General features: G+C 37.6%; 1 protein-coding gene across 2 annotated transcripts; it reads right to left on the bottom strand.

Annotated features, from left to right (window-relative positions):
* Positions 1-6,078: 6,078 nt before the first annotated feature.
* Positions 6,079-25,284, bottom strand: LOC127644777 (PAX-interacting protein 1-like). 2 transcript variants are annotated; one of them, XM_052128154.1, is made up of 21 exons: positions 25,080-25,283; positions 24,317-24,451; positions 24,083-24,126; positions 23,802-23,865; positions 23,593-23,703; positions 22,301-22,921; positions 20,012-20,876; positions 19,673-19,767; positions 16,842-16,934; positions 16,549-16,686; positions 16,282-16,403; positions 14,891-15,075; positions 14,738-14,781; positions 14,502-14,569; positions 13,687-13,789; positions 11,978-12,146; positions 9,363-9,463; positions 8,985-9,119; positions 7,109-7,184; positions 6,482-6,541; positions 6,079-6,339 (listed from the first exon to the last, which is right to left on the bottom strand). In XM_052128154.1, the coding sequence occupies exons 1-21, from the start codon at positions 25,158-25,160 to the stop codon at positions 6,323-6,325; spliced, it is 3,327 nt and encodes a 1,108-aa protein (XP_051984114.1). In that variant the 5' UTR covers positions 25,161-25,283; the 3' UTR covers positions 6,079-6,322. The 2 variants fall into 2 exon arrangements, with proteins under 2 accessions (XP_051984114.1, XP_051984115.1); XM_052128155.1 differs by lacking the exon at positions 6,079-6,339 and having other exon boundaries at positions 6,483-7,027; positions 25,080-25,284.
* Between the last annotated feature and the right edge of the window lie 1,294 nt (positions 25,285-26,578).

Here is a 26,578-nt window from a genome sequence, read left to right as displayed (position 1 = left end):
AAAACATTGGCACTTCTGGCCCTGAGATTTACAATATTCTGCTGCAGAAGGCAGCAATGGCCTGCACTTACTTAGCACAGCATTTTCAGATAATAAGAACATGCAATAATGACCTTAAATTCAGAATATTTATTGTTTAAAATTATAAAAAAATTATTTGAGGGGCCTGGGTAGCTCAGCAAGCATTGACGCTGACTACTACCACAGGAGTCGCGAGTTCGAATCCAGGGCATGTTCAGTGACTCCAGCCAGGTCTCCTAAGCAACCAATTTAGCCCAGTTGCTGGGAGGGTAGACTCACATGGGGTAATCTCCTCGCAGTCACGACTAGTGGTTCTCGCTCTCAATGGGACATTTGGTAAGTTGTGCGTAGATTGCGGAGAGTAGCATGAGTCTCCACAAGCTGGGAGTCTCCATGGTGTCATACACAATGAGCCACGTGATAAGATGCACGAATTGATGATCTCAGAAGCGGAGGCAAATGAGACTTCTCCTATGCCATCCGGATTGAGGTGAGTAACTGCGCCACCACAAGGACGTACTAAGTAGTGGGAATTGGGCATTCTAAATTGGGGAGAAAAGGGTATACATTTTTTTTTTTATAAATATGTCATTGTACCGTCATATTTGTTGTAATCATGCACATTTGTAGAGGGTCATTCTTGTGTTTGTGCAGTAATTGCACCTCATGGTTTTAGATACGTTGGCACATGGACTTTTGTGTTTGTTGTAAAACATTATCGACTAAGTAATTTGTAAGCAACTGAAAAAATGTTTTTAGCACACTATTTATAGCCGAAGTACATATAGTAATAAAACCACTGTCTGTAACACTTTACAATAAGGTTCTCTGGTAACACTTTACAATAGGGTTCAAATTTTTGGCATAGTTAACATGAACTAACAATGAACAATACTTAAGCATTTATTAATCTTAGTTAATGTTACTTTCAACATATACATATTTAAAATCAAAGGTTTTATTAGTTTATCAGTTAGTAATGCACTATGAACTAATAATGAACAATTGTAGGGTACGTGGGGCTAAAGGGCTCCATTGATTTAATTTTCTCTCAAAACACTAAATAGCAACAAAAAATGCCACAGTACTTTCCTAAACACCTGCTTTTCACTATGCACTGCAAAATTTTCCTGATCCATGAGATCATTGTGTGTCGTCTAAAGATTGATTTTGAAGCAATTTGATCTCATTTTAATATTTGTAAAATGTTGCAAATTTATGTAGCTAATGAAAATCCCTGAAATTAACACATTTATTTTGAGACAATAATACTTATTTGTCATTTTCAATTATGTTCAAGGTGATTTTATAACAAATAAAATTACAATAAGTGAAAGGATAGTATTGGGGGACAAAAAGCCCCCCTGTTGCAGGGGCAAAAGGCCCCTATTAGACACATTGTTTTTCTAAAGTGGGGGAAAAGATTATGAAATATTTTCAAAGTGGGCTCACTTTGGCTCATCCAATCATAATAGAGATTAGTTTATTTATAGAATACTTGAGATGTAATAAAATGCCAAATGAGTTTGAAATTGTAATTATGGTTAACTTTTTTATTTTATTATTTTTTCTGAAGTAGCTATTTTAAGCATCATCTTAATTGGTTAATCAAAAAAGTATCTTGGTGTCTCAAAATTATTTGCATTATAGTTGACAAATTTTGCACTATTATATCCCCTACATCTACAATATATTACTTTAAACCCCCTAGGGGCCTTTTACCCCAGGTGTGGGGTAAAATCTTAATTTTTATCGAAACAACCTTCTGTTATTATTTCGTTTCACACAAATTATGTTGCTCCATCAATATTCAATAAAAATACATATATTTATTTTACCTTGATACAATATGTGACCATGAAAAAAAGCTAAATTTCATTGTACCCTATTTTTATTAACTAAATTTAACAAAGATTATTAAACGATGTAACAAATATATGACTTGTTTGTTTATGATACCTAATGCATTAACGGTTAACGAATGGAACTTAATTGAATTGAATGGAACCTTATAAAGTTTAACCGGTTCTTTTTGTTAACAGAAGTCAATGCATTAGGCATCACGAACTAACAAAGAACAATACGTTTAAAAGCATTATGAAAATACTATTTGTTTGTTTTTAGATAATCTTACTTCATAAATGCATTTAAAAATGTTAACATGTAAAACTTACCAATATTAATATAACCAATATTAATAAGTGCTGTTAAATTGTTCATTGTTTGTTTATGTTAAGTACCTAGTATTTAATGTAAAGCAAATACAACCGTATTGTTGTGTTAACCAGTCATTATGCTTTGGATCAAATCACTGTGGCAGGGCGGGAGAGAGAGCTCACGACCCGGCCCCGCCCTCCGCCCTGCCACAATCACATTCATACGCCTCACTGTTAACAAATAGGCCTATGTTGGAAGTCGTCCTGTCAACTGTCTTACCAAAGTAGCCCATTACCGTTAGGAGACATTTAAGTAAGAATTGCAGAAAGGCTATATTGAGATATCAGAGATAAACTGAAGTGGGCGTTTTAAACAAAAGTCGTTAAAAATGGGTTTCAAAAGCCATTTAAGAATGTCTATGCCCCTTAGCGGTCTTTTCATCATATGAGACATGAAAGCAATTAATAGCTGATTGATGTAAGAATCATATCTATTATGTGGACAGCAAAACTCCTGTGAGACAAATGATTGGCATTTCTATTAATTTGGACTTCTCCTCTGCACTTAGATATGCATTACTTTTAATGCCAAGTTCAATTCAGTTTTAAAGAATTAATTTGGCGTACCTGTTCAGACACATGTAGTTGATAATAGTTGGTCAGCTGTTCTGAGGATTTCATCTGCCTTTGGCAATGTTTTGTTGTTACCATTCACACGATAACCACTAGGAAAGGGCATTTTCAATGTTTAACGTAAAATAAATCAGAGCATGTTTGAATTTGTCTAAATATTTTTATGAGATAATCCAGATTGTACAATTGATTCTACAAGTGTAAATTCAAATACAAATCATCTGCAATTTTGTCAACGCTTCAAAAATTCTACTAATTAGAATAGAAAACAATGTCTGCACAAAGGAAAGCTCTATGTTCAATTCTCCTTTAAGGTCCTCCTTAAATTTGTAATTAGCCAGCTTTAATGAAAGATAATTAGCTCATATGCTAATTTTAAAATGCATAAAAGATTTGCATCTAATTAGCATGTAATTTGTGTATTATAATACATTTACCAATTAGAATTTAGGAGTCCAAATGCTACAATGCTACAGAGAGGAGAAGAAGAGTAATTAAAAGGCAAGTCCTTTAGCATTTAAGATTAATTATTGTGTCTCTTGGTGTTTTATGGGTACAAGAACATCAACATCATAAATCTTTGAGGACATTAACAAACCAACAAGGAACTTGTGTAAGTTAATCAAAGATCTGGTCACTAATTTGCATTTTTAATTTAGTGCAATTAACAAGAGCATCAATTAGATGGGAAATTAAGAAAGCTAAAATATCCATCCAAGCTACTGGAATTTGTTTGTAAGGAATGTTTGTAACCCTACTTACACTCACCTAAAGGATTATTAGGAACACCATACTAATACTGTGTTTGACCCCCTTTCGCCTTCAGAACTGCCTTAATTCTATGTGGCATTGATTCAACAAGGTGCTGAAAGCATTCTTTAGAAATGTTGGCCCATATTGATAGGATAGCATCTTGCAGTTGATGGAGATTTGTGGGATGCACATCCAGGGCACGAAGCTCCCGTTCCACTACATCCCAAAGATGCTCTATTGGGTTGAGATCTGGTGACTGTGGGGGCCATTTTAGTACAGTGAACTCATTGTCATGTTCAAGAAACCAATTTGAAATGATTCGAGCTTTGTGACATGGTGCATTATCTTGCTGGAAGTAGCCATCAGAGGATGGGTACATGGTGGCCATAAAGGGATGGACATGGTCAGAAACAATGCTCAGGTAGGCCGTGGCATTTAAACGATGCCCAATTGGCACTAAGGGGCCTAAAGTGTTCCAAGAAAACATCCCCCACACCATTACACCACCACCACCAGCCTGCACAGTGGTAACAAGGCATGATGGATCCATGTTCTCATTCTGTTTACGCCAAATTCTGACTCTACCATCTGAATGTCTCAACAGAAATCGAGACTCATCAGACCAGGCAACATTTTTCCAGTCTTCAACCGTCCAATTTTGGTGAGCTCTTGCAAATTGTAGACTCTTTTTCCAATTTGTAGTGGAGATGAGTGGTACCCGGTGGGGTCTTCTGCTGTTGTAGCCCATCCGCCTCAAGGTAGTGCGTGTTGTGGCTTCACAAATGCTTTGCTGCATACCTCGGTTGTAACGAGTGGTTATTTCAGGCAAAGTTGCTCTTCTATCAGCTTGAATCAGTCGGCCCATTCTCCTCTGACCTCTAGCATCAACAAGGCATTTTCGCCCACAGGACTGCCGCATACTGGATGTTTTTCCCTTTTCACACCATTCTTTGTAAACCCTAGAAATGGTTGTGCGTCAAAATCCCAGTAACTGAGCAGATTGTGAAATACTCAGACCGGCCCGTCTGGCACCAACAACCATGCCACGCTCAAAATTGCTTAAATCACCTTTCTTTCCCATTATGACATTCAGTTTGGAGTTCAGGAGATTGTCTTGACCAGGACCACACCCCTAAATGCATTGAAGCAACTGCCATGTGATTGGTTGATAATTGCATTAATGAGAAATTGAACAGGTGTTCCTAATAATCCTTTAGGTGAGTGTATTTTATCTGTAGAACGAAAAGGGAGCTGGAAGCACGTACTTGAAACCCATGTTTATGTCTGTCAATCAATTCTACTAGAGTTTAAAAGGTTAGTTCACCCAATAAGGAAAACTCTGTCACCATTTCCCAACGCGTATATTGCTCCATAACACATTTGACTTTCTTCCATAGAACATTTTGCCCAAAATCTCGTCTTGTGTCCCACGGAAGAAGTCAGTTTGAGGGTGAGCAAATGACAGAATGAAATGTTTTTGGTCAACTACCCTTTTCAAAACACAACCCAAACTTAAGCAGCTAACAATGCTCTAAAGACATATTTGTGGCCATAGAGCCATATGAAATGCTTAACAGTAGTTTTCTAGGGAAAAATAAGAGACAGATGCTAAAAAAACTCATGTCTCATTCCACTATACTGGATTCAAGGTTTTTTTTTTTTTTTTTTAAAGGTAAAGAAGACCTTTACGGATTACCATGAGGCTTTGTGGAAGGTGTCCCGTACAGTTTCCAAAAGAATGTCTAGTCATTTTTCTAATGCAATAAGAAAAGGCTAGCCTCAATAACAAAAGATTTCTGAAGACCACACATGAAAACCCACTAAGAAAGTATGCAAAAAAAGCACACCAACTGAACACAAGGACCGACTCCACATTTTCACACTAGCAAGGGTGAACCAGCGCACTGAGTGAACCACCTATTGTTTCCCCAGTTGCATTTCTAGCACATGACCTTGGCTGTGCAAGTTTTGATTTATCCAATTAAAGAGGGCATTACTACCAGCTCCTCTCTACAACCCAGCTCAGGAGCCAAGGGATCACTCCAGGCGAACTGTCTGACAGCACACAATTGCCTTCCACCGGTAAGTACTCCAACACTTCATTAGCATTTAATTGAATTTTGTCTATCAGGAATAATGCTTTTAAGAGAAGAATGCCTCAATAAGAACAGAGCACTATGTGTACTCCCAAAAGCGTCAGTGAAAAGAGATGATTAGGAGCCATTGTGTAAATACATTTCGTGACCTGCCAAACTGTGTGGTTCGTCCACTTTTCACTATTACTTCTCAACGTTGGAATAGAACATAGCATGGTGCGTATATAAGAATTAGACAGCACACATATACACACACACACGTGTATATATATATATATATATATATATATATATATATATATATATATATATATATATATATATATATATATATACACACATTATATACATATATCAGATTGACAGCAATTTGATTACAAATTAAATTCAGATTTTATTCAAAAATCATAAAAGGATCAGACATTTATCACAGTAAAAACATAGCTTTGCCTTAATTTAAACAATCAATACAAATAACAGTAATTAATTAAGGATCACTATTACTTGGTTTACAAAACTGGTAACAAATTATTTATTCATCAGGTAATAAAATACAAACATTGAAATTTAACATACTGACTGTACATTCAAATTTAACCTTTAGTGTTGATCAGGAATAGGGCACCAGCAGAACCATATAACACTAATGTCCTTACAAGGACATTATGTAAATTTATATGTGAGATTGTTAAGGAAAACAGTAAACATCCAAAATAATGATCAATGAGATCTAGATGACTACGTAAGATCACAGTGCACTGAAAACCAAAAAATATGTTAATTTGTTGTTTTGTTTTTAAACCTTGTTTTTAAAAGGATATGATTCATAATCCAAGGTCTGAGTCAACACACCCGTCAATATGAGCTCCGCATTGTGCACATCTAAAATACAAAAAGACAAATGGAGGGTTAAGATTTATTTTAGTCAGGAAAAAACTCAAAGAATAAAAATGTCAAAATTGTCTACGAAACACACACACACACACACACACACACACACACACACACACACACACACACACACACACACACACACACTCCCATGATCTTTCCTTAAACTGGCGTCACACTAGCGAACTCAAAACACTATTTTGATCGAGAGTGTAACACATGCAGACTGTTTTAGAGAGATCTCGCTCACTTCAGTCAGAGGTTTGACACACTAGCAGATTAAGAATGGTGGAGGGGTGACAGAACGATATTTTTCAGTCATGTTGGTTTCATTTTTCCTGTTGCTGGACCCATTAACTCAGCAGGGGGTCCCGACAGTCAAGAGATTTACGACCTCCGCTGGTAGACGCTAATGTGTGCTTTGTCTCAATCCACCTGGCCAGCGATTATGTAAATGAAGCTCACACCTGAAAATTGCTGGAAAACAAATCAGCTAGTGTGGCGCCCGCTTCACTCTACAGGTTTTCATTTAGGAATGACACTTGAGTGCACTCTTACCAATGTTTTTCACAAAGTAGTCTCGGCACAGATGCAGGTCATTCTCACAGGATATTAGAATGATCTCTGGTAAATTCTACCACAAACATGGATGAAAAGTACATCAGTTTAGGATTACACCAACAGAAGTGACTTTTGAGCATAACTATTACCAAGTTTGGGAAAAAAATGTAAACACGTATAGTAACTTCTACTGATATTATTAGAGATATGTTAAGCATTATATACTGTAGATTAAAGGAATATTCCAAGTTCAGTGCAATTTAAGCTCAATCGACAGTATTTGTGCCATAATATTGATTGATTACCACAAAAATGTATTTTGAGTCATCCCTCCTTTTCTTTAAAAAAAGCAAAAATTTAGGGGCCTGGGTAGCTCAGCGAGTATTGACGCTGACTACCACCCTTGGAGTCGTGAGTTCATATCCAGAGCATGCCGAGTGACTCCAGCAAGGTCTCCTAAACAACCAAATTGGCCCAGTTGCTAAGGAGGGTAGAGTCACATGGGGTAACCTCCTTCTGGTCATGATTAATGGTTCTCGCTCTCAATGGGGTACGTGGTAAGTTGTGTGTGGATCGTAGAGAGTAGCACGAACCTCCACATGCTGCGAGTCTCCGCAGTGTCATGCACAGCGAGCCACGTGATAAAATGCGCGGATTGACGGTCTCGGAAGTGGAGGCAACTGAGACTTGTCCTCTGCCACCCGGATTGAGGTGAGTAACTGCGCCACCATGAGGACCTACTAAGTAGAGGGAATTGGGCATTCCAAATTGGGAGAAAAAAGGGGCTAAAAAAAAAATTATAATAAAAATTCTGGGTTCCAGTGAGGCACTTGTTGAAATACTCACTTTTTTAAAAGTATAGCCACATTTATTTTTACAGCAAAGTACAGCAATTAATAATATGCATGTAAACATGATTTCAATGTGTGAAAATTAATTACTAACCTTTTCTGTGTAATGTTATAGCAAATTTTACAATCTTGTTACCATGACAATGTAATGTCACCAAACCCTTAAATCCTATTAAATTATAAGCTTCACATTTTTGTGTTTATACCCTGCAAAAATTGGCCACATTCCTTGTCCCCATTCACTTCAATTGTAAGTGCATCTCTGTAAACTCGACCTTTGCTTTTTTTAAAGAAAAGGAGGAACAAGTCGAAAGTAATTTTTGTGCTAATCAACATTATGCCACAAATGCTGTCGATTAAGCTGAACATGTATTAAACCTGGAATATTCATTTCAAATAGTTGATCGCATATGAATTTCATTCATACGTTGTCATATAATTACTATATAACGTTTGTTCTAAGCACCTCTAACTGCATGAGCCAAGTTTGAGGCAAGTATATGAACAACTTCTATTTAATAATGGAAGAATAGTTTCTGATTTATTGAACATTGATATCTTAACATATTGCAGTTTCTTCCATTTTATAAAAATCATTAAGCCACTAGAAGGCATGTTACAGTGATTTTACCACAGTTAAGTAGGACACTATGTGTTGTAGCTTAAAAAAAAAACCTAACTGTGGTAAAAACACATGGCATAACATATTAATACTAAGACTATAAAAAAGTTATTATACATGTTACCACTTATTTTCCAAATAAAAGTTTTTAGCAACTGCAAAAATTTGAAATGCACCTGTGGTTCTCTAAAATCCTTGAAACTCTCAAACAGTACTTTATAATTCATATCTATGCCTCAAAGTAATTATTCCAACCATGCAAAGAAACAAAAACAAATCAAAACCCAGGGACCAACTTTGTTATGTTAGACGTAAATAGGTGAAAGAACGGAGTCTGGCACAGCAGGCTCATCAATACAACAGCTCACACACCCCTGTATCAGGGATTTGATTAGAGTACCTTGTTTTGCTTGTGCTCCATGATCTTGCGGAAGGAGGGCTGCTTGGAGAGCACTTTCCCTCCGGCACTCTCCACTATAATTTTCATTGTGCTGAGGCTCGGACAGATTCCTGGAGTTATATAGAAATACTTTCCCTGTCGAAAGAAGAGAGAGACGACTGAACACACTTGTCAGCCAGACAGTTGTTTGTGACAACCAATTAGGCCACATGTCAGAGCTGAGATGTATGCTGAAGGCCAGTTGTTTGGCCTATTGTTCTGCACAGTAACACAGTAACATAAACTACAATGTTTGTGTCTGTGTGCGTGAACGTGCAAACACACACTAAAGTGGAGATGTGAAGTGGAAGGACTACAAATATCCTCATAGCACCTAACCTTGAAGAGTGTTGCTGCATGAGCTTTCTTCAGTGACTCCTCGAGACTGAAACAGAATAGCACCTCTGCTTCTGCATCTCGCAGCATATAGTTCTGCTCGTCTGGACACAAAAGACATGCATGCACTGAGTTAGGACTAAGAATGCTCAATATAGCAGTGATATTTTCAGAATCAACCAATACACGTGTTCTTAAATAAATAGGGTTGGTCTGAATAGGCCAATGTTTATAGTAGAAAATATTAGAGCTTATATAAAGTACTAAATCTAGTCTAAAACTAAGATGTTTAAATTACAATGTTTTGATACATTTGTTTATTTATTTGATCTGTTGCATCAAAACATTGAGTTTTTTTATTGGATAAAATATTAAAAATGTAGATTAATAGGTTAAAAAAAGTTTCAATGTTATTATTGAATACATTACGTATCATGAACCAACAATGAAAATGTTTTTCAACATTTACCAATCTTGGTTAACCTTGTGCGACCCTGCGTCCACATGTGTGGACTGTATTTTGGTTTTGCTATACGCAACGCATCGTTTTAATGAATTAAAATCGCCTGAATACTGATAACAAGACTCTTCACTGTCATTGAAGGGGTAAACATCTGGTGCACAGTGTCTCGTGACACAACAGTATGACGTTGATTTCCAGGAAGCGTTCATACAGATGCAGCGAAAGTGCCTCTGGTAAGAAACCTCTAAGTTTTTTTTTATTGAAAACTGTTTGATTATAATAATGAGTAGCATTCTCTAGTTATGTCGCTTTAAAAAAAAAAATCTAATACATATTCACATGTCAGTGCGCTGGTAAACATGAATTCCACATATGTGGAAAATGGGACCAATTTCCCCTCAAAAGATGAAAAAACATCTGTGGGTCATTTAGCTTCATTTTAATCTAAATTGTGTTATTTTATTTTGTTATCATTGTACATTAAGGTTCTATTCATTAACAATAGTAAATGCATTACTATATTTACAATGCATTTTCACATTTAGAATAAATGTATTCATGCAAATGCTGAAATCGCATTATATGGAGTTAGGATGAAAATAAGTGCATTTCTAACTGTTCTGAGACCAGTGCAGACAGACAGCACACTGGAATTTAAGTAATTTTCACTAAATAGAAAGTAATGGGGTTTTCCACTGCACGGTACAACTGGACCCAACTTGACTCTGCTCGCTTTTTGGGGGTTTTCCACTGTGGATAGTACCTGATACTTTTTTAGTACCACCTCCGTGGCGGTTCCAAGCGAGCTGAACCGATACTAAATGTGACGTCAAAATCCTGCAGATCACTGATTGGTCAGAGAGAATAGTCTCTACCAGCGTCACTGGATTTCCGACACGGGACATCAACACGCTAGTTTTAAAATTAGCAACAGCAATAACAGTATCATTTGTTCACGCGCCTTTCAAATTGTGAAGAAATGGCTGTGCGCAAAACCACACCGTGGTCAATAAACAAGGTGCGGACTGTCCACTCGTTAGCGAAGAAAGAAATGACGCAAAACTAAAAAGTCTTTCAGGAAGTGTATCAGCTGTTGGCCACACGGACCTACCATCAACAGTGCAGGGAAAAGTAAAAAAAAAAAAAAAAACTTAGTGACTACAGAACCATCAAGTAAAAGTGGTTCGACCAAATGGACGCTATCTAAACGGCGAGCAATGGGAGGGAGAGTGACCTGGATCCACGATGGAGGATGGTATGTTTTGTTACATTAACTCTATACTCTGCTTGAAAGTTTCACTTTTAGTTGACCAGCTACTGGAAAGCTTGCTTCTAAAACAACCAGGCCAATTTAACTGTTACACTTGTGTAAAATCACCATACAACAACTGCTTTATGCAGCACAATGAGCTAGTAGCTAACAGCTAGCGATTATGTTATTGTTTATTGTCAGTAATGTTTGTGTCGTGTTTAAGATGATGTCACGGTGGTGTACTATGACAATCAGCCTATAATCCCACCCACGTTGAGGAGGCACTATACAGCAGTGGAAAAGCAAGCTCAGAAAGTAAAGCGAGTAGAGTTGAGGCGAGTCGAACCGTAATGTGCAGTGGAAAAGTGCAATTAGGGTACATCCTATAACTTTCAATGCAGCTAAGTACATTCACTCCAAAAATCTGATCAAAAGTTCAGTTTTAGGCAGCAGATGATATTTGGACCACTCATCATGTTTAGCAGACATGGGAAAATGGTAATCAGTAACAGATTCAGAATTGTATTATGCAAATTTTAATTTTAACATGGTTGGCAGTGATTTGATGATGCTGGCCATAACTTTTAATAATAATAATTTATTCAGCTTTATAGAAAATCAGCTGTGATGTCTGTAACATCTAAGAAAAACATGAATAACACTCCTGGACACATAATAAAATATTTGATGAAAACAATCTGACTTTCAATAACTTGGTATTACTTCAAATTTCACAACTTGGTCCTGCATGTCCCCCATTTCATGCTTTTATTAAATAATATTAATATTTTATTGATTTATTTCAAAATGTTCCTGGCTGGGATATGAAACACGGCCACCACACATTAGTCAGGATTTATTGAAACATAAATTAGACTTCCAACTGGTAATACACAGACTCACCCATAAATTTCTGGCTTTTCCAGCTTTCCTCCAGCCACTCTGAGGTGACTATGTGCTTAACTACCGAAATGGCTGTGAGGAACTTCACCGTTCTCGTCACTTTGTTAGCCACCAGATGAGTGCACTTTTGATTGCTTTCAGCCACTTCCCCTCCAAGATCATACAATTTCTGCAGCCAAGGAGAGGGATTAAGAGGGGAAAAAAGGGATGTAGGGGAGGGTGAGCAGAACACCATAAGGGTTACCCCAACTGAAGCATGTTTGAAATGAGCAACATACAGTACTGTGCAAAAGTTTTAGGCACATAAGATGCTTCACAAAAACATTTTGTCTAAAGATGGTTATTTATATTTTCAGCTTTAGTGTGTCAATAGAAAAAAAAAATATATATATTAGACTCCAAAACCCTTCTTTTGCTAATAGAATAGAAGAACAGGGAGCTCTGCAACCGATGGCATGGTCCCAACAAAGCCCCCCACTGAATATTGAGTCAGTCTGTCTGAAGCAATTGAGACAGCCGAAATAGATAGAAGAACTGTGGCAAATTTCCAAAGCTTGGAACATCTTATCTGCGAACAAGAAAAACTGTATCCATGTGTACCTAGGAGAATTGGAGCTGTTTTGAAAGCAAAGGTGGCCACACCAAATATTGATTTAGCTTTTTTAAGTTTACTCGACTTTGTATGATGTTAATTTATAAATAAACTATTTATGGCATTATTTTAGAAGACATCCTCATTAGAGATAGGCGTTTTGGTCATTTTGTCTACTCGAGTACTTAAGGGACAATTACAAGTTCATAACTGTATATATAATAACATGTCTGTCAAATGTCTATGGCTGCTGCAATGTGTCTTGCTGTTCCAGAGTATCATCTATTCATTATTATAGGCTGTTAAATAGTATGTTACAAAATGTACAAACGATTGCATTATCAAAATAAAATGCATCATATTTTGTCATTATGTGAAGATTTGCTGCCCAAATCTGAAGGAATGTGCACAGTGCGTGTCTGTCTGTTCTTCCTTCGGGTTACTGTAGTAATCTTAGTAAGTGCACACCAGTTTTTTTAGTGACTATGTTCAAATAACAGGAGATGCCATAATCATTGAGATTTAATATGCATGTTAAGTTGAAGTTCAGTTTTGAAGATGCTGCATTCTGTTCCATTTAACTGCGTTCCGTCTAGCTGTTTGAAACAATCGCCACATCATACGTGATCACTATCAATCATCGTTTTCATGATCGATCATTGTTGCCACGTCCATTGTTGCAAAGTACCCAAGACCTCATGCCCATCCCTAATCCTCACAATGCAATATTTTTCCCAACTGCCTAAAACTTTAGCACAGTACTGTGTTTCTCAGTGATATTGAACATTGAGGAAATTAGCTCTTCATATATGACAATTCTTCAAACAACTTCAGCAGTCTCGAAAGCTGACAGCTACAGCAGAGAACGCATGCAGATGTGGTTCTGTATAGGTCCATTTGTGCTTCAAGATGGACAGAGATCTGATGACATTTATTGGAACTTCCTAAACCTAGGTTCCTAAATCCCCTGCAGTGAGAAATCCAAATGCAACAGTGGCAACAAACGACTCCCCAAGATGTTATATAAATGGAAGATCCAAGACTGAAGACTCCACCTCGAAGGTCAGCTAGGTCAAGGTGGCATTACTTTGAAGGAAGGGAGAATGTATTTAGTTACCTTAATGTACTGCTGAGACTGCAAGGGTTCAAAACCTGTGAAAAGCACGTAAGGGGTGGACTCAAGTGGAAGCTTTTTAGTAGGTTTTGGCAACTCTTCAAGCCTGCAAATGAAGAGAGCAACAATGATTTCTGACATTTGAATTGGTACTCTTTTAGCTCTAAAAGTTCTCCAAGTTTTTGTGGACTTAAAGGTGTACAGTTTTTTTCCCCTCATACTTTTTTTTTTTATAACTAAATAAATAAATTGTAGTTAAAAAAATATGAAAATATGCTTTAGCAGAATTGTGAAGAGTACAATCATATCAGTAGGCTAATAAAAGTTGATTTATTTACAATGAAATCACATCTCTCTCTTTCATGGTGTTTGTCCAGTGTAGGTGCTGGGTCTGTTTCGTGATAGTTCGCTTGCATATATTTGATCTGGCACAAGTTTTAAGCCGGATGCCCTTCCTGACACAACCACGAGTGGCTGGGGACTCTCACACATACGGGCAATTTAGAGTCTCCAATTTACTTAACCTGCAAGTTTTTTGGACTTGTGGGGGAAACCGGAGCACCCGGAGGAAACCCATGCAAACACGGGGAGAACATGCAAACTCCACACAGAAAAGCACTAGTTGAGCCAGCACTCGAACCCAGGACCTTCTTGCTGTGAGGGGACAGTGCTAATCAGTGATAAGATCACATCATTTGTAGAATTCTATTTGCTTCATCTTAACAGTAACCCCCCTATAATCTAACTCTTTTAAATAAAAAAAGACACTAAATCATGTCTTGCAGGGAGAGCAACAATCTTTTACTGTTTGAACTCACTTGAGCTTCTTGTTGGGCGGCTGCGGGACAGCATCATTCGGTTTCTGTTTCTGCTGCAGACGAAAGCTCTGTGAGAGGCAACAACAACAACATAATGATGACTGTTAGAAAAAGATCCACAAATACACTTCTGCCCAGACATGCTTCATGTGGATTCATTGAGGACTTTCAATGCAAGACTCAAGCATCACATTCAAGAAAGAGCAATCAGTGCGCCAGTGTGAGTGCCCACTTACCGCCAATGCCTCCGGTGAGATCTTCACAGGAGTGCGCCAGGCACCTGACCACAAAAACGACATTACGTTATGTTGTACCTCCTCAACAGTCAGCTCTAACATCAAGTCAACTCAAAATCTCAGTTACATTGCTGATATTTGGGGGGGACTTACTCAGAAGATTGTGCACAAGATGTGGGTTGGGTGCAAGTGGATCAGGCAAATTAAACTGAGAGTATCTGCTGTGCTGAATTTGCCGCAGAGCTTCAAAGTTCCCTAGAAGGATGTCACACAGCCATTGGGCGTTTACACATGGGATCCTCCACTCCTTTGCCTTCTCATATTTCAGCCCACTTGGTCTGATGGCATTGACAAAGGGGGGCATAGCACATTAGCAAGACTAATTAAAAATAGACAGACTTGCTGGCGAAATCTCCAGAAAGATCTTAAAACAATTTCTGTCCTGTTCATTACATATTTGTTACAATGTTTAGAATCACTTCTTTAATAACTACTTTTGCTAAAATGGCAAGCAAAATACCCTTGGAAGGGAATTCAAGTTGAATCTGTTTTGGGTCAGGCAAAACAATACACAGAGCACTGACTTGCAGCACTAAAAGAACAGAGAAAGCTTTAAAGTTATAGTTCTCCCACAAATGAAAATTCTCTCATCATGTACTCACTCTCATGCCATCCCAGATGTGTATGGCAAAATGTTCATGCTCCAAAAAGCACATAAAAGGCATCATAAAGGTAATCCATACGACTCCAGTGCTTTAATCAATGTCTTCAGAAGTGATATGATAGGTGACCAATATTTTTCCTAAAAATTCTTCTCCCTGCCCAGTAGGGGGGCGATATTCATGAAGAATGTGAATCACCAAATATACAAGAAGAAGAAAGTGAACATTAAAGTGGAGACTGACTGAGAAGGAAGTGAAAAAGGACTAAAATATTGACGTTTCACACCTACAACTATCATAAAGCTTCAAAAGACATTGATTTAACCGCTGAAGTCGTACAGATGACTTTAAAGCTGACTTGTGCGATTTTTGGAGCTTTAAAATTTTGGCCCCCATTAACTTGCATTGTATAGACCAAAAGAGCAGAGAAATTCTACAAAAAAATCTTCATTTGAGTTTAGCAGATGAAATAAAGTCATACAAGTCTGGGATGGCATAAAGGTGTGTAAATGAGGAGAGAATTTAGATTTTTGGGTGAACTATTCCTTTAAAAATAAAAAATGTGTCTACTCTACAGCATTTCAGTATGACAGCCCGTCAAAGTGTAGCAATTGAATTGTTTACAATAAGTGGTCATATTGAGACCAAAAAAAAAAACCCTAACCTTAGCCTGTAAAGAAAGCATTTAACGTTTTCTAAAGAAAGAGTTTATAACTCTTTTCAAGCAAAACTTTCTACTGCCATTTTGATTTTACTGAAATTAAAATGTATAAAAAAAAATTCCAACAAGTTTTAAATCAAGAGACCAATCTCAGTCCAACAGCCTTTAAAAAAAAAGGTAAACAAAAGAAGGCAAAATCAGGAGAGTGCACTTGTTCTTACTCTTTACAGATGAGCACAGTGTTGCTTCGACACAGATATCCTGTGTATCGGGCTCCTGCTAGATAGGCCATAAGCTTCAAATCGTCACGATCACTGTCTACGAATCCCGTCACAGAAATAATCTGAGTTACAACAAATCCACAACACAAAATCAGAAGTTGACCCAAAATGTATGTATATCACTACACAAATGTATAAAAATAAACAGGGTGAGTATATGTTGAACTCTCATACACAGCTCCTGAAAAAGAAAGGGCTGGTTCTTACATGCTGTGAGCAGGGCTTGGCCCCTGGAGGGAAGTTGAAGGGAAGATGAAGGGTCCTGTGAGGTGGGACCATCCTCTTCTTCTTTAGAACAGTGTTAAGCCAGTGAGCCGTCACACAACGCTTGCCCTCTCTTAGAGCCTGGCAACAACAAATGTAACTCCTTTAAATAGACTTAAAAAGCACAGATCACTAATAGGACTCTTTCCCACAAAAATGCTGAATACTGGATTTGTATGATTGGGAATTGACAAGGATAATGTTCCATTTCATAACAGATTATTTTATATGCTTACCTGGACATACATGTTGCTGACTTGACTCTCACAAAGTAAATGAGTGCAGTGACTAAGAGTGGAGTCCACAGTCCCTCCATATGCCTGAAGGATCTGTGTGCAAGATAAAAATCTCTCAAATGCATTCTGTCAAGAATATCTAAGAGGATATTCATGTGAAGTGGTGGATTTTAGACCTGTACCTTCTTACTTATATTCAGAGTTACTATTGAATCACATGTTTAATTAACTTGTGTAATCCATCACATTCTGTTAAAGACACTGGTTAATTTCATTAATTTTCCTGACATTTGCTTTGTTTGAATTGAATTGTTGTGATGGGGACCAAGGCAGTCACATGGAGAAATACAACAAAGAGAAGGAATGCCATTCCAAAAATATGTTTATTTCGTCAGAGGTGCAAAATGTGCAAATAAAGTGTTTAAAAGCAATCATAAAAACAATGTTACATAAAAAACCTCCCTATTTTTATATAAAATATCACTGAATAAATTCATAAGAACAAGAGATACATGAGAGTTAAATCACCAATTAATACAATAAATAGGACAGATAACATTTGCAATAACTGACACATTAAATCCCATGATGGAGATTTGCAGGCTCTCCATCACAACTGCTATTGGGAAAAGCAACTGGCCGATATGGTAGTTGTCTTTGACTTGTACAGACACATAGATGCATGGAATGATGCAAAATGATGCAAAAAATTTGAAGTATTACACTGGTCATTTGTAGGGCTGCAACTAATGATTATTTTGATAATCGACTAATCTAGCGATTATTAGAACGATTATTTGACTAGTCGGGCGATTATTGCAACAATTAATCATTAGCTTTTAACTGACTATTCAGCTTGTACCTTGACTTAAAAGCTTGTAATAAACAGGCTTACTAATAATAAAGCATCTTTTAAAAATACCTCTAAATGTCATTCGTTGAATTAAAGGGGGGAAAATTGTTTATTAAGTTAATTCAGTAAAAAATCACTGCAAAAAAATCCTATTGGAATCAAGTGTTTTGTCTTGTTTTCCATTTAGAAATATCTAAACATCCTTAAAACAAGATACAGTTACTGGATAATCAAAATGTAAAATATTTAGATTTGCTTTCAGAGAACGTATCTTGAATATAAGTGCATTTTGTATCCAAGTCTATTTTTTCACTTGTTTATTCTTCTGCCAGTGCAGTAAAGTCAAAATATAATGATATTCAAGATACATTCTCTGAAAGCAAATCTAAATCTCTTACATGTTACTTCAGGTAAATGTATCTTGTTTTAAGGATTTTTAGATATTTTAAAATATTTAAAAAAAAAAAAAAAAATGTTCTGCAGTATAGCTCCTTAAGTAAATGTACTTTATTTTAAAAGAGTTTTTCATATTGGAAAACAAGCCAAAACAACAACTTTGGATCCATCTTTAACAATAAACAAACTCTCTTAAGAGCTGCATATTACCGATTTTCTTCACGATAAGATACACACTGCAACACGTATTATGATTCACTTCACGGTGAGCCATTACATTATATAACATATATCTAACTGGAGCAAGCATGGGACCCTGCGAGGTACGAGCGTGCCCACGCCAGAGTGTCATCATTCGGGTGCAGTTTCAATCTATTCCCCTAAGATCGGGTCACTTCACACAACTCATTGAAGCGGTGCTGACCACACAGAGATATGCCAGTTTTGTACATATTTACATTAACTGCTTCCCAATTAATTGAACTTTAAAAAAAGGTTGCATTAAAGATATAACGGTGGGGTGTTTCATTTATAGATGTTCTGACATGCAAGTTTTGTCTTTAGTGGAACGGCAGCTCCGACTCCACTTATTCCACAACGAGAGTGCTTTTGTATTTAGTTATTTTGTATAATTTCCTCATACTTTGCAATCTACATCACCTGAAGCGGTTTGAAATGTTTGGAGTGCATCTGGACTGTAAGCTGTGTTTTTTTCTCCTCAAATCAGGCATGAGATGCAGTGCTCCTCTCGCTCACCATCATTTGTCTGAATCAAACACAAAGAGGCACCAAAACACTTTCTCGGACTTTCAGCTTATCATACCACATTTGTGGAATGACCTTCCCAACTCCATACATGAAGCAGACTCACTCTCTGTCTTCAAAAAACTACTTAAAACGCATCTTTTCCATGAGCACTTAACTAGTCACTAACCAAAAAAATAAAAAATAAAAATTGCACTTGTATATGTTTTGAATACTATTCTGATGCTAGTGAAACTTAGTAATATGGCACTTTTGTACCACTGACAGCCCATCTCCTTAAAATGATTCACATGTGTTTTCCTCTTTTGTAAGTCACTTTGGATAAAAGCGCCTGCCAAATGAATAAATGTAAATTTAGTTTCATATCTGATCTCATGTTACATTAAATTAGATAAAACGACTATTCTACAACAACATTCTTTTATCGTCGATGTTGTCCATAACCTCGACTAATCATTCGAAATGACCTAGTCATTTGATATCAACATGGCAGCCCCCGTGAGACAGACAAGCTAGATTTTATTAGGCAACAGAAATGAATACAGTATTTTCATTAACACTCATGAGTGCACATGATTTTAAAATTACTAAGTGCACTTTTAATTTAAATAGCATAAATTTTGCCATTTACTGGGTTTTTTGTGATGGCTTGGGATGCTCCCTCACCTACTTTCCTGTTCTTCTAATCTTGGAACTGTCTTCTGTGCACTCTAAACTGGCGTCTGCGCACAAGTCCTAAATTTGGATAAATCCCGCTTATACCCAACAAAACATTTTCGACAGACCCATTAATAGCTGGTGAGGTGGAGTCACTTACTCTTTTCCATGTAGCCAGTAACTGTTTATCAGCCATCTGCTCTGGATAGTCAGCAATTGCAAAGACACAGCCAACAAGGAATCCATCCTCAGGGACTAAATGACAAAAATGCATCATATTGTTAAATTCAACTGCCATTTCTTGAGTCAGTCTATTTAGGAGCCACTGTTCCAACTAGCTCCATTTTGCTTAGGCATTGGGTACATTATTAAAATCTTACAGAAAAACTCATATTTGTGAAAACAAAAATCTATTGTCAAACAATAAGCATTATTCCCAGAAAAAAATACAGTGCAAACAGACTGCGTGTTATCACTGATAAGCAGCCATTGCACTTACTCTCTTGGCCTGGCTCGTGCCCAAACAGTTGGTGTGGCTGTGCAGGAATCAGTGGAAGTTGCAATGTAGTCTTGGTCTGATGTTGAGGAACTTGCTGGTTCTGATGCTGCACTGGCTGCTGGTTTTGCAAATGCTGCTGCTGCTGCATCTGTTGCAGTTGTTGCACATGCTGCTGTTGTAGGAAATGCTGTTGCTGCTGCAAATGCTGTTGGTGCATCTGCTGCTGGTTTTGCTGTTGCTGCTGGTTTTGCTGTTGCTGCTGCTGCTGTTGTTGCTGCTGCTGCTGTTGCTGCTGCTGCTGTTGTTGCTGCTGCTGCTGTTGTTGCTGCTGCTGCTGCTGTTGCTGCTGCTGTTGCTGCTGTAACTGCAATTGGAGCCTATGCTGCTGTTGTAACTGTTGCAACTGCTGCTGCAATGCATGTTGTGGCTGTAAGGGTGGTCTTGGGAGCTGCTGCGGTCGCATTTGTTGCTGTGGAAATGCATGTTGCTGCTGTTGTTGTGCATACATCTGCTGATGCATCTGCTGCTGTAAGAACTGATGAGATTGCGGAGGCATTTGAGGGAAGCCTTGCTGTGGCTGCTGTTGTGGTGGTTGCTGTTGCTGCTGTGGCTGCTGATGGTTGTGCATCTGCATGACCTGTGGCTGAAGATGCATTATTGGATGCTGTTGTCCCATCTGTTGTGCATGCTGTTGTTGTGGTAGTGGATGCGACTGTTGCTGCTGCAATAATTGCTGCTGTGCTTCAGGTGGTATTTGCTGCTGGGTCTTAACTGGATTAAAAAGAATCTGGTTGGGAACACCAGGCTGGCCTTGATTTCCCAGGTGCTCCACATCTTTAGAGGTGGCTGAAAGACTCTGGAGGATCTGGATTTCAGACAAAGATGCAGTTACACGGACCTCAATAAAATAAGCTTCTGAGAATTAAAAACATTTACTGTTTGCCGTAATAACACATAAGGGCGGGTGGAATTTCTAAAATTGTCTATCATGGAATGAACAATTGTAATTGTATTTACGGCCATTAAAAGCCTGCGGTTTGCTAATGAACATCGCCTCGTTGTTCCAACACTAAGAGGCACAAAACACTTTCCCGGAGTTTCGGCTTCACCGTACCATGTTTGTGAATGGCCTTCCCAACTCCATCCGTGAAGCTGACTCATTTTCTGTCTTCAAAAACAGCTAAAAGTACATCTTTTCCATGAGCACTTAACCAAATCACAAAAAAAAAAAAAAAAAATACTTGTGCACTTTAATCTGTTTGAATACTACTATTCTGATGCTAGTGTAACTTTGTAATATGGCCTTTTTCCGTACCACTGTCTCCTAAGATAATTCACTTATGTGTTCCGCTTTGGATAAATGTGTCTGCCAAATGAATAAATGTAAATGTATTTCACATTAAAGGCTGAAATATGATTGTGTTTTTCGTGTGACATACAATTCGTCATAAGCACAGTCCGCAGCCGGTTTGCGTGCAGCCCTGCTTTTGTAATCTCACACACCTATTCACTATTTCATCTGCGCATGTGCCTGGAGGTCATTGTACTAACAAGCATAGGCGGAAATCGCGAGGGGTTGCCCCCACCCAAAAAATATCATTAAAATATGTGTATTGTAAATAATATAATGATAAATTCTTAAAATAATTGTTTAAGAAATAAAATAATACGGGCAAACGGGGCAAAAAAAAAAAACCCTTTGTGTCCCCTTCAAAAATTGCTCTTGAGAATTGTTATGTTTATTGTCCCCCCCAACATTTTTATGAAATTTTCGCCCCTGCTAACAAGTATCGCAAAGCAGTCATAGTGTGAATGCATGGAACGCATTCATACAGGCTCACTGTCAATATAGTATAATATGAAAAGCTGGAACATTTGATCATGCACATGGAAAAACTAAGCATACCCTATCCTTAATGGTATGTGTCAAGATATAGTTCCTGGAAATAAACTTTTTAATTTACTGTTTAATCCAAAGGATTGAACAATTTAAATGAAAGGTACTTCATCTTATTTGATTATTTTGAATAATCTCCACTTTGCATTGCCTAATGAACCCCTCCTAATAACAAAAACATTATCTGTATTTTCACATTCCTCCATGATTCTTCATTGTCCCGCCCACTGATCGGCACCCTGACATGTCTACGACAGTATAAATAGTATGGCAGAACATGTTTCTCTTCCATCACGCAGTTTATAACTTCACACCGCCCAGCCCTAATAACATAATACATAGAGCAATAATTCTAACACTTTAGAAGTTACATTCATAACCATTACACTTACATGTGCCACATTGGAAGGCCGTGAGACCTGTTGTGTGTCTGTGTTGTTAGTAATGTTCCGAAGTGTCCTGGCTGCTGGATTCCATCCTCCCAATATTTCTGACCTCTCCGCCCCTAGAGAGACACCTGCACCCGTGCCACCCATTCGAGCATCTGGTGGTCCAAAGCCTCCAGGTACAGGGGGAACATTGGCACAGAGATTGATCAGACCAGCTTCTTTGCCAGGCTGCAGTCGACGCTTGGCAGGGCCGGGCTGTGGCACCTCAGCTGGTGTCCAGTTCAGGTTTCGGTCCTCCTTCTCTGGGGACGAGTCATCAGAGTCATCGAACATCAACTCTGATTTCCCAGGTTTAGGTAGGGGTAAACGCCTGCCTGCTGGGGAACCATCACGAGACGATGTAGGGCTGGAGCGAGGTGAGCGTCTATCGCTGTAGCTGCCGCCAGAACGTGAGCTCCTCTCATTTTCATACTCACTATCCTCTTCTTCTGGTGACTCGTATAATGTAAGTCGTGGATGATATGGAGACTCATCCTTACGGTTCTTGTCTTTTACGGAGTCCAAAATCCATTCCGGGGTTACTATTTTAATGTTGCTATGCCGTAAAGCACACTCATACTTTGCCTGGAAAGACAGAAAAACCCAAATGAAGGACACATTTTGGATTTATACCAATATATCAATGTATGTTTGACAGACTAATACTTAAAAACAAATCACAACCCCAAGATACTGCAGTGAAAATAACTTGATTTGCATGAAAGCAAACAGACAATTTTTCAATATCACAATGTGCTTGTTTTGAAAGGATTCAACAGGCTTACCAGATGTTACAAATTTAATTTGTTTGATTAACAATGGGCAGAACTGCCTATAAAAAGAAAGCTCTAAAAACAGAGACGGTAAAGACAGGGGCAATAAAAATGACCCTTTTCAGAATACAGCCCACAGACACCACAGGCCTCAGAAATGGGGCCAATAAACACAGACCAGCAATTCAGCTCCATCCCTCAACTGATCAAATAGCAAACTTTCTGCAGACGTAAACCTACAATGACTTGCAGCCAGCAACTGTTAAAGGCACTCTATTAGCCATAAACTTTAACCGGGCATCTTATCACATCTCCCCCACTTTACTTTGGAGAAAGAATGGAGACCATAAGACATTGTGTTAATGCAATATGGAATATCAGCACTAAGTATTAGTAAAAAAACAACAGCATTAACAAGACTGACATGTAACTACCAACAGGAAACACTGATTCTGTACACTAGTAACGTTTAGAGGGACTTACCCCTTTTGGTTCAGGCACAACCAGATGGGTGCACTTCTTGTTGAAGTGGAGCTGACAGTCCCCTCCATAAAATGTAATAAAGGCCCAAAGTGTGTTGAGATCCTCTGACAGCTTTAAAAAGGACATGATTGGTAAACACTGTGATCAAACCTATTGTCTAACACTAAAAGATGGTGATATACAGATTGAACTGTGCAGAAGGAACTTACGTGTGGCAGACAAGCTGTAACACCAAAGAATACTTGCCCTGACTCTGGGGAAAATCCTGTAACACTGATTCATTAAGAGTTAAGAAGATAAAAACAAATGAAAAAGTTTGAATCTAAATAATCAATCATTATAACGTTCTTTAGATAAAAAAATCCTAAGTCATTTTATATCATTATTATTTCGCAAATTTACATGAATATATTGATTGTAAAGTTTATAAAACATGCAAAAACACTAGCACAACTGTGGATATTCACACCAGTGAATAATGAAAGGATACGGTAGCAGGTCTCCACATTTTACGGAGAGTATCACCCAACTTGGCTGAAACAGAAGGTATTAAATGTTTATTTGGCAATTTAAATATGTACATTTCAATATTACATACAGCATATTCAGTAAAGGGAAGTGATGGCATTCTAATAAGGTTAGGTGATGTTTGTAAAAGTGGATTGTATTGGCAAAGTCTAAATGTCTGGCTTCAAAACCATTACATGCATTATTGTGTGTTTACCTTCACAACTGGCAAATCAAAGACCTCTCTGGACTCCCCAACCTCTGGATTGTCTCCATCTTCAGCTATAATATGTGTGGCGAGGGCATTGTAAGACACTTCCTTTCCTTTCCCAGCTTTCAGGAGTTGAACAACCTATTAGTGAACGTCAGCAAGTAATCATCAAGTAATAAGCACAAAACAGAATCTGTGATCTTAGTTGATGTGAGCCCTTAATGGATTAATAAAGGCAACTGAAACCCTAGACAAGAAGAAAACAACCATTTAAACACCAAGCATGACATGACATGACAAACGAGAGTAAGGGTCTATAATAAAGCGAAATGACACATTATGGCCAACGCATAAAGTTTACTTGGCTATTTTTTTAACAGTCAAGCTACCATTCTAAGAGATTACACCACTTTCATTGAACGATCTTTCACACATGCCTATATTCAAACGCAAACAAATCGCTAACACAACTCAAAGATGAGCCAGAAGTTAAATCTGACGCATTGTTGTCAGTAATTGGAGTAGCTAGGCTAACAGCTGCTAATAGGGAGGACACAGCATATACAAGTGTGGGCTACCTGAATACTGAAAAGCCTAACATGATCTGAAATTACACCTAATTAAGCCAGTACAAATAGGTCCTCTATTCTTAGCCACGCTATGAGTGGAACTGTGTTTCTATGGTTTAGCCTTCATGCTAACAGCGGTCATAGAGCCACTATTAGCCAATAGGTTAACTGAATAGCTTCCAGTCTTAATAAAAATATACCATCTGATCAATGTCTCCCACCACGTAGAACTTCACGTCCTTGAAAAGCTCTTCCGGTACTCTTAAGTCGTCTTCCGACATTGTTTTGAACGCTTTAAATCTATTTAAAGCAGAAAGTAAGCATTACGAGGCTGTCAAATAAGCACACAACCGGCCTCACATAGAATTGGCTCGTAGCAAAGGGGTAGAGAAAGCGCCAAAGTGGAATCGGCGGGCTTTGGACGCTTACATATATTTTACGGGGGGAGGTTAATACGTTTATATTAAGAGGTCTGGTAAATATATGAAAAACTAAATTAACATGTATGTATATATATATATTCTTATGCAGAATGTAATCACATTACCCATGTCATTTTCAGGCTGGATTTGTTTGGTTTTATAAAATGTAATCTATAGTGAATTTCACAACACCCCTATTTTTGTGCAACACGTCACATTTTTGGGCGGCGCAACATCTTCAAAGCGCTTATTTACATTAATAAAAGCGCCAAAATATGAAAACCTAGGATTAGCATATGCTTTTCTTTGTTAGGAGAACTGAAACATTTTTAAGAGGAAATGTAACGTAAATTTAAATCTATATGTTTTACTTTTTCGCGTGTATGTCTGCAAATGTTTAAAAAAAAAATAATCACTTGATAACTTTATTTTTTTATAATGCAAAAATCTGGTTTACAATGAGCCTCTTACAATGGAAATGACGGGTCACAGAGCAAATCCTTAAACCGTTAAAATACTCACAGTTTCAAAGGTATAGCCACAAGACCTAAACAATATGCATGTTAACATGATTATAGTGTGTTAAAATAATTTACTAACCTTTTCTGTGTAAAGTTATAGCCAATTTTGCAACTTCGTTGCCATGATGATGTAATGTCAACAACCATAAAAACCTCAAATGACTAAAAATTCTGATTTAAACAACTTTACAGCTCAAATAGTTTTAACAGGATAATTAATGAAAGTGCTTTAACAAATGTTAAGCTTCAAATTTCTTCATTTAAACCCTCCAAAAACTGGCTAAATTCAATTTTATCATACAGTATTAAAACCTTGCTTTTTGTAGAATAAAGCATCTTTTCTTAGATTACTGATATGACTAGTCCTCATTTTACGTATGTTGTCATGATATGTGTGTGTGTGTGTGTGTGTGTGTGTGTGTGTGTGTGTGTGTGTGTGTGTGTGTGTGTGTGTGTGTGTGTGTGTGTAATAAGAAAGTTGACTTTGTCTTTAGATTAAGATATTCAAGTGGAGTTTTTATTTTTATTTATAGCTTTCATTATTATTTATCTTGAAGGTACACACAGTAACTTTTTGTTCATGTCATCTTTGACTTACATTGAGATCTAGTGGCCTGGATGCAGCATAATTCAAAATCAATAGTTTTCACTTATAGACGTCAATGTAGAAGTTCACAATCAGCCATGATTAATTTAATCTATGATTGAAAGTCTCCAATAACAAGACGGTTACTGAGAATAAGCCAGTAATAAACA

The sequence above is a fragment of the Xyrauchen texanus genome, chromosome 6 (assembly GCF_025860055.1).
Source record: "Xyrauchen texanus isolate HMW12.3.18 chromosome 6, RBS_HiC_50CHRs, whole genome shotgun sequence".
NCBI classification, from domain to species: domain Eukaryota; kingdom Metazoa; phylum Chordata; class Actinopteri; order Cypriniformes; family Catostomidae; genus Xyrauchen; species Xyrauchen texanus.
This window is presented reverse-complemented; position numbering and strand designations above follow the sequence as displayed.

Bases quoted from the DNA above. Each gene is read 5' to 3' on its own strand.
- LOC127644777 (XM_052128154.1), bottom strand. From the start codon at position 25,160: ATGTCGGAAGACGACTTAAGAGTACCGGAAGAGCTTTTCAAGGACGTG. The intron at 23,704-23,801 runs GTAAGTTCCTTC...TCCTTTTTAAAG, and splicing joins TTACAGCTTGTCTGCCACAC to CTGTCAGAGGATCTCAACAC. The intron at 15,076-16,281 runs GTAAGAACAAGT...CAATGCCATCAG, and splicing joins ACTGTGCTCATCTGTAAAGA to ACCAAGTGGGCTGAAATATG.